The sequence below is a fragment of the Dendrobium catenatum genome, unplaced genomic scaffold (assembly GCF_001605985.2).
Source record: "Dendrobium catenatum unplaced genomic scaffold, ASM160598v2 fragScaff_scaffold_1165, whole genome shotgun sequence".
Taxonomy (NCBI): domain Eukaryota; kingdom Viridiplantae; phylum Streptophyta; class Magnoliopsida; order Asparagales; family Orchidaceae; genus Dendrobium; species Dendrobium catenatum.
In genome coordinates this window covers 728,895-744,047 of record NW_021319627.1, presented here as the reverse complement: position 1 = coordinate 744,047, position 15,153 = coordinate 728,895, and the positions used below count along the sequence as shown (strand labels likewise).

The 15,153-nt window shown below is 39.4% G+C and overlaps 1 protein-coding gene across 3 annotated transcripts in view; it reads left to right on the top strand.

Moving 5' to 3' along the window:
- The window catches only part of LOC110111279 (E3 ubiquitin protein ligase RIN2), a 60,553-nt gene that overhangs the window by 28,924 nt on the left and 16,476 nt on the right, over positions 1-15,153 (top strand). For all 3 annotated transcript variants that reach the window (XM_020843074.2, XM_020843073.2, XM_020843071.2), the window contains 3 exons: positions 11,892-12,049; positions 12,243-12,380; positions 12,463-12,530. In XM_020843074.2, the coding sequence (XP_020698733.1) occupies positions 11,892-12,049; positions 12,243-12,380; positions 12,463-12,530 (364 nt within the window). The remainder of the gene's footprint in view (positions 1-11,891; positions 12,050-12,242; positions 12,381-12,462; positions 12,531-15,153) is intronic.

Below are 15,153 nucleotides of genomic sequence, written 5' to 3'. Positions count from 1 at the left end.
ACACACCTAAAGTCTCTAAGAACAATCCAATCAATTTTGTCATGAATGGTGATTGAAGGTTTTCTAAGAAAGTCCTAAAGATCCATTTTGGTAGGATTTGTTTATTAAAACATTGATGTGAGGTTTCAATCTCTAAGGATTACACACCTAAAGTCTCTAAGAACAATCCAATCAATTTTGTCATGAATGGTGATTGAAGGTTTTCTAAGAAAGTCCTAAAGATCCATTTTGGTAGGATTTGTTTATTAAAACATTGATGTGAGGTTTCAATCTCTAAGGATTTTGATCATTTCATTCAATGATTGAATTTGGAAAACTCACACAAATGGAATTAGGTAAGCTTGAGTATAAAGGATTATGGGCCTTTGAGGGCCCATGTCATATCTCAAGCCCACTTCAAGGTTAGATAAGCCCATTTGGTTAATTTCCAAATCCCAAATGTGGTAGATGTAAACCAACGATGATTACCACTTGTGTGCTCTAAATTTAGTGTAAAGATCAAACATGAATTTGGTTGGTCATAGACATTGTGGTCTTGTTTCCAACCAAACACATTTACATTCACTAACTTGTAGAGACTATTCGTTCCAATATGCAAACTCTCCAAAGTTTGTATCAATTTTGTCATGACACAAATTTAGATAGTTTGCATACTAAAGGATCATTTGTTATCATCCTCATCCATGAGAATTAGGAGGTGCAACACATATTTAAATAATTCAAGAGCACACAAGGGGTGGCTTATGGGTCTTTGGAAACCCACATCTACCCCAAGTTTTCCCTACAAATTAAATAAACATGCATAGCAATCTCCCAATAATTTTAGAAGTGTGCAATCCTTAGAGAAAGAGACCTACACTATTTATTTAGATCAATTTTGGCATAATCTAAATTCTAAGCAACATGCAATTGATTTGGCCAAATGCATAGCTTCCAAATTTGGGTGCTATGACGACGAAGCCTAGGTTTGTTATAGGCGACGGTTTGAACACAATATGAATGCTAGTACATGCATTTGAGAGGTGTTGGATATCAATCCAACACCCCTACACGCGTTGGCATGCCTATTTGGCTCTCACAAGGGAGCAAACAAACGGAAATCACCGGATTACCGCTGTTTTGCGGAGAAGGCAGCGCACATAAGTTTTGGGGACACAAACAAATGAAGTTTCTAAAGGACCTAAGGCTTGGGGACGTCAACCATTCAACCACGGCCTTGGGGGACCCTAGGTTTCACTAAGTTTTAGGGTTTTACCTCACCCAGGTTGTCCTAGCGCTCCAAATTGTTGTCCAAACCGCTGTCCAAGCTCCTTTGAAAGCTCCAAACCGCTGTCCAAGACTTTCTCAAGGAAGAAGGCTGCTGTCCAAGCCTTTCCGGATGGCGTCGCTGCTGTCCAAGCTTTTCCGGAGGATGGATTTGCTGTCCAAACTGCTCCGGACATCAGTTTTCATTGTTAGAAGGCTCCCGGAAGTGATTGCTTGCTGTCCAAACGTTCCAAACAGCAGGTTTTTACTGTTTGGAAGCCTCCCGGAGCAGATTTCATCGCAAGAGGTCGCCGGAGTTGACTTGGAAGGGAGGGGAAGCTTCCTACCACTTCCTAAGAGCGGAAGAAAAGAACTACAGCGATTCTTTGCTCCAGATTTTGAGTGAGGGAGGAGAAAGGCAGCAACAAACTCCCAAATCCCTTGCCTAGGCTTCCCCTCCTGGCTAGATCACATGCAAGAGGCCACCGTCGGCCTCCTCCTTCATAGCTTGGACGGGTGCAGACAACAGAGAGCCGGAAGGCTCTCTCCCCATTTCCTTCTCCCGCTCTGTCTGAGACGGACGAACAGAGGGAAGAGCCGAACGGCTCTTTTGGCTGGAAGGATCGCACGGGGGGGGGGGGCCTCCGCCTCCCTCTCTTGCTCTGGTCGAGACGGAACAAACGGGGGAGCCGAATGCTCCCCCTCTCCCGATCTCTCCCTCTCTTTCTCTCGCTCGGGATGGAGAAAACGAACACACGGGGAGCCGAATGAGGCTCCCCTCTCCCTCTCACGCTCTTTGTTTCACACGCCAGGTGCAGGTCAGCCGCCCAATTCGCCCAATCAGGCCTAACACACGTGAAAATAAGGGATTTGGGGTGGATTTCATGTAAAATCTCAACCCTTGACTTCAAACTTTGATTTGAAAATCAAATTAAGCCCAAATTGAGAAATTAGGGCTGAAATTGAGTCCGGATTGGACGACCCGAACCGATTGGGGTCGGTTTGGGTCCGATCGGGTTCAATCAATTTAATTTCATGAAATTGAACCTAAATCGACGCCGAATTGCGTCGAATTTGGTTCGACGAGGCTCGATTGGGTTTGATTTGATTGATCTGATTTTAATTAAATTAAATTGGGCTTAATTTAATTAAATTGAGGCTTAATTCGAATTAATTTCACCTCGACGATGATCAATTGAGTTGATCGAGCGCGATCGAGCTTTGTCGGGTTCGATCGGGGTCAAGTCAATGCGAAAATATTCGTCAACAAATACGATCTCCCTCTCCTAGGGAATTCTCTCCATTGTGCTCTCAAGCTCTCTCAATATTCATCCAAGAAGAAAATATCATAAGCAATCATTCATTAACTTGAAAATGAACAAAGTAGGGCTTTAAATAGCCTCATACACATGACTCAAAACAAAAAGACACAAATGCCCTTTGGGCTTACATACGACAACTCCCATAAGAGGGGTACACCGGGAAATAATAAAACCACATAAGCAAATAACAAAATACATGAAAATAAAAATACATCAATGACTCAAAAATATAAAGACTCGATCGTGGCCGTAGATCGGCGGCCACGTCTCTGATAAACTTTCCATGATATCTGATGTCCCCATCAAGAATGTTGTTGAAGGGGAAGAGAGAGGAGATTTGTGGAGCTAAGCTTGATGGTAGGTGAGAGGAGAGAGAACAGAGGGGCCAGAATATTTCATATTTCATTTATAATTCATCTAAATTACATCTATCTTACTCTTTTTTATGCAATTGTTTACAACTATAATTGTGAGCAAATTTAGAGCTGATATCTAAATAAGTTTTAACTATTCTATCATCTAAGTCAAAATAAAGATACTCCTATGAATTAAATACAGGAAAACAGTGAAAATGATATAAAATCATATGAATAATCTAAATTATTGTAATATTCTAAAAATAATTTAGAATTATTTTCCAGGTTTGCCTTGTCATGCAATGCCTATGCTTGTACAAGGAAATAACTGCAAGTTTTTTTTTCTCTAAAATCTCAAACTTATCATGAAATTGAATCTAAGAAAACGGTTTAGACATCAAAAGTCAAAATTTATGCCACCCCAAAACTTTCTTCTTTATTTCGTTAAAATGCCTATATGTAATTCTCTAATACTCGTTATCATGTTGAATGCACCCTCGCCTCCATTCAATATAAGCCTGTGTGCAAACTGGCTTCCGAAGTTGATTAATTTTTACTAGTAGTTACCATTTTCATTATGCTGCAAGTTTTCCTCCCCTGCAAGTATCCATCAATAAGTTAACTAAAGATTGAACTGATGGATAGGTCACTTAAGAAGAAAACTGCATCATTATGGTGGCACCTGACTCGGGCTTTCCTTTCCACCTGATCAAATATCTTCTTCGTCCTCCTCCTCTTGTGGATATGATCTCATCACTTAAGACTGCCTCCACTTGCTCTGCTATAGGAAATTTGAGAATATTTGGTAGTGGAGGTAGGTTTGGGATCTCACAGGGTGGGTTCACACATGGCTGTTTTGATAGTGGGTTTTGTGGGTTAAAATCAGGGCCTTCATATGCCACTAAGTCTTCTATGTTAAAAGAGGGATTTATATTGAAATCTGCAGGCAGATCTACTATATAAGCATTGTCGTTAATTTTCTTAAGTATTTTGAAAGGTCCAGCACTCTTTGCATGTAATTTCTTAACTGTTATGGGAGGGAACCGTTCCGGACGAATCCGCACCATAACAAAGTCAACAACCTCAAAAGTTTTAAATCGACGTTTTAAATTTGCATGTAATTTATATTCCTGATTATTCTTTTCAATTTGTTGTGCAATGTCCTTATGAAGTTCATGCAAATGAGATGCAAATGCCGATGCAGACTCAAAAATCCTATACCTAGAACTCATGGGTATCAGATCTAACGGTTGTCTAGGTTTGAACCCGTATACAATTTCAGAAGGATTTAGACCCGTGGTTCGGTTAATTGAATTATTATAAGCAAACTCAACAGTAGGAAGAATGGAATCCCAGTCTCTAATGTGCTCACCAACCAGGGATCGCAACAAGTTACCCAGACTCATATTGACTACCTCGGTCTGACCATCTGTCTGTGGATGAAAGACAGTGGAAAAGTGAAGTTTGGTGCCCATTTTCATCCACAGGGTTTTTCAAATATAGCTAGTGAACTTCACATCCCTATCCGAAACAATGGTTTTGGGTAAACCATGTAAACGGACGACCTCATTGAAGTATAACTTCGCAATGTGAGAGGCATCAGATGTTTTAGAACATGGAATGAAATGTGCCATTTTGGAAAACCGGTCAACTACCACACAAATAACATCGTGCTTACGGAGTGTCTTGGGCAGGCCTAAGATAAAATTCATACTAACGTCCTGCCAAGGACAACTGGGGACAGGTAAGGGAGTGTAATGACCAGTGTTCTGCTTACGTTGCTTGACCAGTTGGCAGGTGTGACACCGACTGACCAGCCGACCAACATCTCTCTTAAGGCTGGGCCAAAAGAAACGGTACTCCACGGCTTCGATAGTCTTGTCCCGTCCGAAGTGCCCAGCGAGGCCTCCGGCGTGGAGTTCCCAGACCAAAAATTCCCTAAGGGAGGTGCTCGGGATGAAAAGCCTCTGGGCTTTGAAAAGATAACCATTATCCAGTAGAAAATCGTCCACAAAGCGCGTGAGGCCAGTGGAAAAGAGAGTGTAGGTTTCCTTGAAGCCGGGACATTCCAAATAATCCCTATTTATTTGGTCAAATCCCACGACTTCTGCTCTCATCTCAGTGGTGGTCATCATACGACGACTGAGAGCATCAACAGCTTTATTTTCAACTCCCGCCTTATGCCTAAGGGTGTATGTGTACTCTTGAAAGAACTCAACCCATCGACCATGGCATGCATTCAATTTCTTTTGGGAGTTGATATAACGCAGAGTTTCGTGATCCGAGAAAATGACAAATTCTTGCGGGAGCAAGTAATGTCGCCAATAACGAAGTGATTGGATCACGGCGTAGAACTCTTTATCATAAGTGGAATAACGCTGCCGAATATCGTTCAATTTCTCACTAAAGTAAGCTACAGGGTGACCTTCCTGGGAGAGGACTCCTCCAATTCCGACCCCCGAAGCATCGCAAGTTACTTCGAAGATGAATGCTACACCCTCTTACTTATCTGTTTGTGTGCTGGATCTTCGTACAATGCTAAGACGTTAAACTAAATATTTCTCTACCGTCGCGAATACTCCAGGACGCAACAACCCTTTTTCAGGCAATCAGTGATAAGAGATACGATAGTACTGAAATTTCGTATGAATCTCCTATAGAAGGTGGCTAATCCGTGGAAGCTGCGGACCTCCTAGATAGTCTGAGGAATAGGCCACTCTACAATGGCCTTCACCTTCTCGGGGTCTGTGGAAACCCCTTGGGCTGAAACGATGAAGCCCAAGAAAATGACGCGATCTACTAGGAAGGTGCATTTCTTTGGATTGTCATATAATTGCTCCTTCCTTAAGACCTCACAAACTTGCCTTAAGTGGTCTAAGTGCTGACTAATGGAGTGACTGTAAATAAGAATGTCGTCAAAGTAGACGACGACAAACTTTCCCATAAACGGACGCAGCACTTGAGCCTCGATTCGCATAAAGGTGCTAGGGGCATTACTGAGCCCAAAAGGCATGACTAACCACTCATAAAGACAATCCTTGGTCTTGAAGACAGTTTTCCACTCATCACCGGGTTGGATCCGGATCTGGTGGTACCCACTTTTGAGATCAATTTTGGAGAATAATGTGGCACCCGTCATCATATCGAGCATGTCATCGAGCCTCGGAATAGGGAATCGATATTTGACGGTGATCTTGTTGATAGCACGGCAATCAACACATTCTCCAAGTTCTGTCCTTCTTTGGTGTGAGAAGGGCCGGCACCGTACAAGGACTAAGACTCTCCTTAATAAAACCTCGTTGCAGTAACTCGTCAACCTGCTTCTTAAGCTCAGCATGTTCCGTGGGGTTCATGCGATAGTGTGATAGGTTTGGGAGGGAGGCTCCAGGGACGAAGTCTATAGCATGCTGAATGTCTCTAAGTGGAGGTAACTGATCTGGAAGATCATCGGGAAAGACATCAACATAATGTCCTAGAATAGGCTGCACCTCTTGAGGAATGAGCTCGTCAGATTCGGTGGAAATCTCACGGCCGACTAAGGCAAACAGAGGGGCGCCTTGGGCAATCTCAGTAATCAGAACCTTGGCGGTGACAAGGTTCACGCCCTTTTTAGGTTTGGCTGGGTTGGATTTCGTGGCATCCGTAACCCGGGGTTGTGATGGCAAAAGCTTAATCTTTTTACCAGCATGTTCAAACACGCAGGTGTTTGAACGCCCATAAATGTGGACATCGTTATCGTAGATCCAGGGGCGACCTAGTAAAATTTGTCCAACATTCATAGCCAACACATCACACCAGACATTCTCCTTATAAGTGGCAAAGGAGATGGGCACGTGGCTTCGTTCTTTCACCTCCAAGGCATTGGAGTTGACCCACGATACCTTATACGGGTTGGGGTGAGGAACGACAGACAGACCTAACTGAGATACCATGCTGGAGGAAACATCATTAATGCACTACCACTATCCACTATGACTTTGCAGTTCTTGTCTTTGATTTTGGTGTAGGTGTGAAAAATCGAGGTCCTATGCCAGTCATCAGTGGGTGTCGGGTGGGATAGAGCACATCTCACCACGCATATGGGAGGGGTATCCAATTTCTGAAGGCAATTGAGGACCGTAGTGTCGTCGTCCTCCTCGAAGTATTCACTTTCTTCCTCAACTTAGTGGATCTGATCAACCTCGGGCTCGAGATCGTCTTCAGTTACTTCCTCAACAATCGAAACCTTATAAGGACTGGAGCACTGAGAAGCGATATGCCCATACCCCTGACATCGAAAGCACTTGGTCCCGGGACTGGACCGAGGGGCATATGGGGTGGGAGGTTTACTTCTAGAGTCAGATGTAGGTGCAGGTGGACCCGTGGATGGTCGGGTCGTGCTCCCCGGAGTGGGTCGTGGAGCAGGAGTGTGCGGGGTGGAACTACCGGCTGATCTATACGAGGGTCTAGAATCGTGGGAACGCTTAGGGTGCTGAGAACGGGACTCCTCTAGATCAAGCACTAGGCTGTAGGCATTCTCCAGTGTAATGACGTTCCGGGCAAATAACTCATTGCGTAGATCCTCACGCAACCCGGTTCGAAACATAGATAAGATCTGTGCGAGGGTGGTCGAGGTCTCCCCTTTGCAGCGAATCAAGAAGTCATCAAACGAGGCGATGTACTCCTTCACTGGTTTGTTGCCTTGGGTCAGCCTATTCCGCCTGTCCAATAGGCGGGGGAAGTATGACGAAGGTAAGTACTTCTGTTTGAGTTCCCGCTTCATGGACAACCAATATACAATGGGGTACTCATTCCTATCTTCCCTGAGACTTTCTAAGTTCGCCCAAAACTGACTCGCCCTACCCGTAAGCTTCATGGCAGCAAAACTAACCTTCCTGGCCTCAGAAATATCATACCACTTAAAGAAACTATCCATACCTTTGACCCAGTCCAGGAAGAGCTGGGGATCGAGAGTGCCCAAAGATAGGAACATCAACCTTAATGTTCTTCATAAGTGGTGCATCGGGATCATGGCCGTGGTAGGTAGCACGATGATTGGCACGGTGATGCCTCTCATCCAAATCAGGATCATGACGTGGATCATGTCCATGGTAGTAAGCATGATGACTAGACCGATGTGGCCTCTCATCCAGGTAGGTTTCATCCCCATACATAGAAGTGGGTCTCGATGGGGTGTGAGTAGGGCGGTCTCTAGTTCGCTCAAGTGTATCAAATCTCTCGGTGGTAGTCCTACGAAGCTCAGTTAGATCCGACTGGTTTTCCTTGAGTTGCTGACTAATAGTGTTCATTTGACCTACCAAGAGGTCTAAGGCCATTCCTAGTTGTTCCGGGTCCATTCCTAAACACAATCGGGTACTTGGAGGGTTTCCTAGGAAGTGGACAGCAAGCTATGGGATGACAAAACACTCTAAAATGACCCTATATGGTGCAGGAAATTCAGGGACAGCAAACTACACTCAAGTACTAAGTCCCCTAACAAGTATTAATGATTGCGAAGCTAAGGACAGCAAATAAACACTTAAATGGGGGTCCTAAAGTTTTTGCCGAAAGCTGCAGGAATTTTCTGGACAACCACTAAACAATGGGTGTAGGGAGAACTTAAGATGTTTTATGCTAAAAAAATGACACACAATGACTTAGTAGCACCTTAGGGATAAAATGAGTAGCTTCTAAATGAAATTGATGCAAAATGAAAGCACAAAAAGGAAAACTACCAGGAATCCTAAAACATGCAAGAGCATACCATGCTCTGATACCAGATGATGTAGAACTACTTAGATGTGATCCTTGTGGATTCATTTAGGCATTGCACAACTCTTAGATTAGAATAATTTTGGATTAAAATTACTAGCAATTCTCAACGACGAATAAAACAAATAAAGAGATACTTTGCGTAGGCTAAATCACATGTTCCGAGCTTTGAACTCTCAAAATAAATAAGAAAAATAAAACAATACAAAATAGTAGTCTTCAAAGTAATCCCTAATCTAACAACGAGATTTATGATGCAAAGAAAGTACGCTCAATCCCTATGATTACTAAGCTTAGCAAGAGCACTTGGAGGAGACTTTCGCGAATACAATCACATCAATGAGAATTTAGACTTTAAAAGAAATAAGATGCAAGTGAAAGAGAAACCTTTGCTAAGGAGAGGTGGAGATCCTCCACTCAAGGCCTTCGAAGTGTTCGTCAATGGCTTCCGTCTTGCTAATGGTCTCGATCGTCGCTGAAGAGAAAGAAGTTTCTCGCGTATGTGTAGATGAAATTAACTCTAAGTTTCTGTTCTTAGAAAACTGAAACAATTTCAGATTTTGGAGCAAAATCTGAGGAAATTTCAGATTTAATTAAGTGTAGAGGGAGGGAAAATAAAGGCTTGATTTGCTTCCAAAATAGGACTTTCCTATTTGAATAAATCTAACATAAAAGGCCTGGTGGAAATTCGGCTAGAGGGAAATTAACGTGGCTTGGATCAATTGCCTAAAATAGGATTCTGTACTTAGGAAATAAATCCCAATTCAAATCCAGGTAGCCAGTGGCATTAGTGGAAGAGAGCAGGAATTATGGGGAGCCATTATTACACTCAATTGTGGTTACTTAATTGGGATTCGTAAAGAGGAAAGTTTTTAGTTAAATCCAATTCAAATTCAAAATTCAAATAGATTTAATTTAGGAACTTTCCTAAAATAGATTTGATATTTTAGGGAATATTTTAAATTTCAAATAGACAATTTGAATTCAAAAAAAATCTGTCTCCAAAAGATCCAATCCCAATTAGGCAATGGAATTGAAGGGAGAAGAGGGAGTGGGCTGAACCGACGGTGGGATTACTGGAGCCGACGGGTTAGGAGAATCAGGTTTGGTGGTCGGCGGTTGTGGGTGATAATTTTGGGGAATTAACTGTGGGGAGGAGGAGGGGAATTTGGGTGGTAGCGTTTAAAGCGACAAAGACGAATGAGGGGAGGTGACGAGGGAGAAACGAAAATACAAAGAGAAAACCACGAACCCGGCCGTCTCCAAGGTTTGTGGGTAATACGATCTCCCTCTCCTAGGGAATTGTCTCCATTATGCTCTCAAGCTCTCTCAATAATCATCCAAGAAGAAAATATCATAAGCAATCATTCATTAACTTGAAAATGAACAAAGTAGGGCTTTAAATAGCCTCATACACATGACTCAAAACAAAAAGACACAAATGCCCTTTGGGCTTACATACGACAACTCCCATAAGAGGGTACAACGGGAAATAATAAAATCACATAAGCAAATAACAAAATACATGAAAATAAAAATACATCAACGACTCAAAAATATAAAGACTCGATCGTGGCCGTAGATCGGCGACCACGTCTCTGTTAAACTTTCCACGATGATCTGATGTCCCCATCAAGAATGTTGTTGAAGGGGAAGAGAGGAGATTTGTGGAGCTAAGCTTGATGGTAGGTGAGAGGAGAGAGAACAGAGGGGCCAGAATATTTCATATTTCATTTATTTATTTATTTTTTAAATAAATTTCATATTTCATTTATAATTCATCTAAATTACATCTATCTGACTCTTATTTATGCAAGTGTTTACAACTATAATTGTGAGCAAATTTAGAACTGATATCTAAATAAGTTTTAACTATTCTATCATCTAAGTCAAAATAAAGATACTCCTATGAATTAAATACAGGAAAACAGTGAAAATGATATAAAATCATATGAATAATCTAAATTATTGTAATATTCTAAAAATAATTTAGAATTATTTTTCAGGTATGCCTTGTCATGAAATGCCTATGCTTGTACAAGGAAATAAACTGCAAGTTTTTTTTTTCTCTAAATTCTCAAACTTATCATGAAATTGAATCCAAGAAAACGGTTTAGACATCAAAAGTCAAAATTTATGCCACCCCAAGACTCTCTTCTTTATTTCGTTAAAATGCCTATCTGTAATTCTCAAATACTCGTTATCATGTTGAATGCACCCTTGCCTCCATTCAATATAAGCCTGTGTGCAAACTGGCTTCCGAAGTTGATTAATTTTTACCAGTAGTTACCATTTTCATTATGCTGCCAGTTTTCCTCCCCTGCAATTATCCATCAATAAGTTAACTAAAGATTGAACTGATGGATAGGTCACTTAAGAAGAAAACTGCATCATTATGGTGGCACTGATAACTTAATCAACACCTCACCTACTTATCAAATGAGCCATTTCATAACCAGTGCAGGCATCTGAACCACCTTGCATAAATAACTTAAGATGCAGCTCATTATTATGGACATGATCTAAAATAAGGACTATCTATAATGTCTTATCATTTTTGTTAAACGCTAAATTAGTAATGTCATGGCTTTAATTACTTGACTATGTTAGTTGTACGTGTGCACTGTGATTTCACTTAATAGTTCTGTAGTAGGTGATGAATAAGCAAAACTGAAGTAATGCATGCTTTTTCAATTTATTCTGGGTTATATATTTTTGCAACAAATCAATATAAAGCTGGCATGGTGGATCTGCATATTATTGGTTATGTTTGTTATTCAGAATGCAATAACATTTTTAATTGCATGTCTTAAGTTGGTACTCTAATGTTTTTTTGATGTGCTTTAGAATATATTTGCTTGAGAAGCCGAATGAGCTAACTATAATCTTGTTGCTAGTTAAAAAAATTTTATATTGTACTACGTTAGTAATTTTGTGCTAGATTCATTTGTCTTGAAGATATATTATGCCCTGATATGTTTCTCACTGATTGATATATTATATCCTTGTTCTCATGTGATATTCCTGATTATTCTTCTATCTAACCGGTTACTCCCCTTTTCCTTCGTTGAAATATAAAACACATCACATCAATAATGCTATAATGCAAAAAGTATTGTCATTTCATGAGTTTTATTAAATATAAATTTCAGCTGCTTTAATTTGTTAGATTACAAACTTTGGCTGCGGTCATGCATATAAGTTACTTTGGTTGCAGGGTCTTTGGCAGAGTGGAAGGGGCAACTTCTACGAAATTTTGGTTTTCTTCTAGACATGATGACTTTGTTGATGGGAGTTGGTCATTACGTGATGATATGGTGGCTTCATGGCATGGCATTTCACCTTGTGGATGCGATTCTTTTCCTAAACCTGCGTGTAAATATTATCCTTTTATTTTTAATATTATTTCATTTGCTTTTCCTATCCTTTGTCTACAGAGCTAGTGCTTGGGTGGAACTGCTCTAATCCTCCAAAGAGGAGGGGTTTGAATCATTTAAAAAAGAAATTTCCTATCCTTTTGACAGTAATTTGACAACAGCATATTGAATTTGTATGAACAATTTAATAGGCGATATTTAGTGCACTGGTTAAGAGGGTGAAGGGATTCATCAAGTTGAAGAAGGCCTTAAATTCCCTTGATGGATCTCTTCCTGATGCTACAACTGAAGAGCTATCTGCATTTGATGATGAATGTGCAATTTGTAGGGTAAGAATTTCATCCTTATATTTTTTTTTCTAGATTTATCTTTTTGATTTCCAACTAGATTAATTTATCTGGTATATTGCAGGGACCAATGGCCAGGGCTAAAAAACTATCCTGCAATCACCTCTTTCATCTAGCATGCTTAAGATCTTGGTATGATATGTTTTCTTGTGTACTTCGCTGCTTGTTACACATAAAATATGATTTCTTATTTTTCAAAAAAAAAAAAAAATCATCGTCTTATGTTGTCTGCTGTGAAACTGCATGTTAGCTGCACTTTATGCTTGGTTTGAATTACCCATTTTTGGCTGTTCTATGTATGTATGCTACTCTTTTCATATTTTATTCTTTTAAATCATTAGGAGGATCCAAGGAGAAGTCAACAACATAAATCCATTTCATTTGCAAAATAGGAACATTTTTTCGCGTTAGTTAATCAATAAAATTAGATCATGTGATCTACTCATCATCTTGATTTAGAAAGATTTTATTATTTGAGGCAGCAACAGCTATAAATGATTCAGTAGCTGTTGTTTCATGTAGTAGACTTTCACACGCATATATATATATATATATATATATATACATATATATACATACATATCACGTGAAGTTGGCTTTGGCCAATTGTAGTGACTGAATTGTGGTGACTGTACTTTAAGATCAGAAAATTAATATCATAGCCTCAAACTCATCTCTGTAAAATGTCACTTGCATAAGGGCGGTTGGCATGGCTATCTTAATGGATTGTCTCCTTGTTACGTCAGCTTCTCTAGAGATTTCAAGCATTAATGTTGTAGGATAATCATTTATTTTAGTTGAGTTTTCATTATATTTTTGTTGGTTCATTTTTTAGAATTCCTTATTTTAATTATAATGTAAATATGATAATTTATCAGGTTAAGATGAGATTATTTATTCTTATTTTGTATGATCTTTGATTATAAAGACTAGTCATAGGATCTGAGTATGATTATTGAATGATAATGATGCTTTATATGCCAACTTATCCTTGGTTGTATGATTGGTTCTTGTCTCTACCATCTTCAACTATTCAAATTTCAAAGTCTTTCTAAAGTCTTCGGACATCTCTCTACATCGAGTGGTATTAGAGTTCAACTTTGTTTTGGGAAGCATCATCTACATTTTAATAAGTTGTGATTAATTTTGTGATGTAGGTCGATTTCAATGACTATGAAGTTATATCTTCTCTTCTCAATGATATGTGCTTGTTTTTTTTGAAGACATCGACCATCATAATGGGTGCATTCTCTTTTCAAGGCCCTATCCGTGTCGTCTAATTAACTTAAAAAACCTCTAAAACTCGAGTCAAAATATTGCAAAACTCCCTTACTATTCCCTTACTATGCAATAGTCGAACGCACTCTGCCAATTTTCTTTTCTTTTTTGAAATAACTTAAACCAGCTTTTTCTTTCTATTGATCAACTTGCTTTTTATTACCCTCTCTATCTCTTTCTTCATCACATGAAGGATCTAGAATCCCTATTTTTCCTATTCCTCTCCTTTATTTTCTCTGCATTACACTTTCTATTATCATAAATTTCCTATCATTTTATTATTTGCCTCATTATTCTCTTTATAAGATATCCCTCCCATCCCTTTTTGTCTCAACAAGAAAAATGAGAAAAGATTATCTTCCATCTCTTCTCATCCAACTCTTATTTCTCTCTTAACAAACCCTAACAACCTCCCCTATCCTAATTCTACTTGATACCTCTTTTGGAAACACTCTCATTCCTCTCCTCTGTATAAAATTTTCCCACATATCCTATCAAAACTTCCAACCATTCTCTTAGTAGAGTCAAACAATTCCCCTTTGCCCAAGCTCCCGTCATTTATTTTATGCTCACCTTACACTTATAACTGGCCTTAGGCCCAACTAATTGAGCATATGCTATAAATTCCTATCCTTTTGAAAAAAAAAAAATTGAAATAGAATTAAGGTATATGGATTCTCCTCATCTACGCAATAATTTAACTTCAAAATAAATTTCCTAATTCATTCAATTTGATCCAGGGATTCTTAAAGACAGATTTGCAAGTGATGGTTGAATTTTCAAGAGATTCTATAATTCTCTTGAATTATTGTGTTACAAATGATGTTGTTTGTTCCCTTTTTGTCCATTCCATTCTGGGAAAGTAACTCATTCATCTCTTCTTCGGATGTGTCCTCTGTCTTTTCTTTGGAATGTCTTCTGAGCAAGACGAATTTTCAGTTTCTCGGCACTACAATAGAAGGCCTTCCTAGTTTTTTCTCCAGCAACATTTTAATTTTCTAGTAAAGTTCTATGTCCCATGGGAGGAATGAAGAAGGAGAAGCATGAATTTAGTTATCATTGTATTTGTTTTATTTGCTCATTTTTTTGCTCTCTATTTATTTGTAATGGGTAATATAGTTTTTTTTTTCAATTCAGGATAAATTTTCTTAATTCGTCTCATATTGTATGATCTTCTCTAATAAATAAAGGTCCTAGGGTCATGCAACAACCAGAATATGAAATTTATGATTATTGAAAAGAATGAAGCTTTTCATTGCCTCTTCCTCCTAGGCTGTGTGCTAGGTTTCTCCTAGTTGGTTTCCAGGATATCTTCTGCTCTTTTCTTTCTCTCTTTGTCAACAATTAAGGACTAACAAATCTTTTGCTCCATCTCTGTATAAGTTAGTCTTCACCATTAAAAAAAAAGATGATCAACTAGCAAATCTTACATAGATTTGCTCGTAGTTTCTCCGCGATTACTCCATCTTCCTTCACC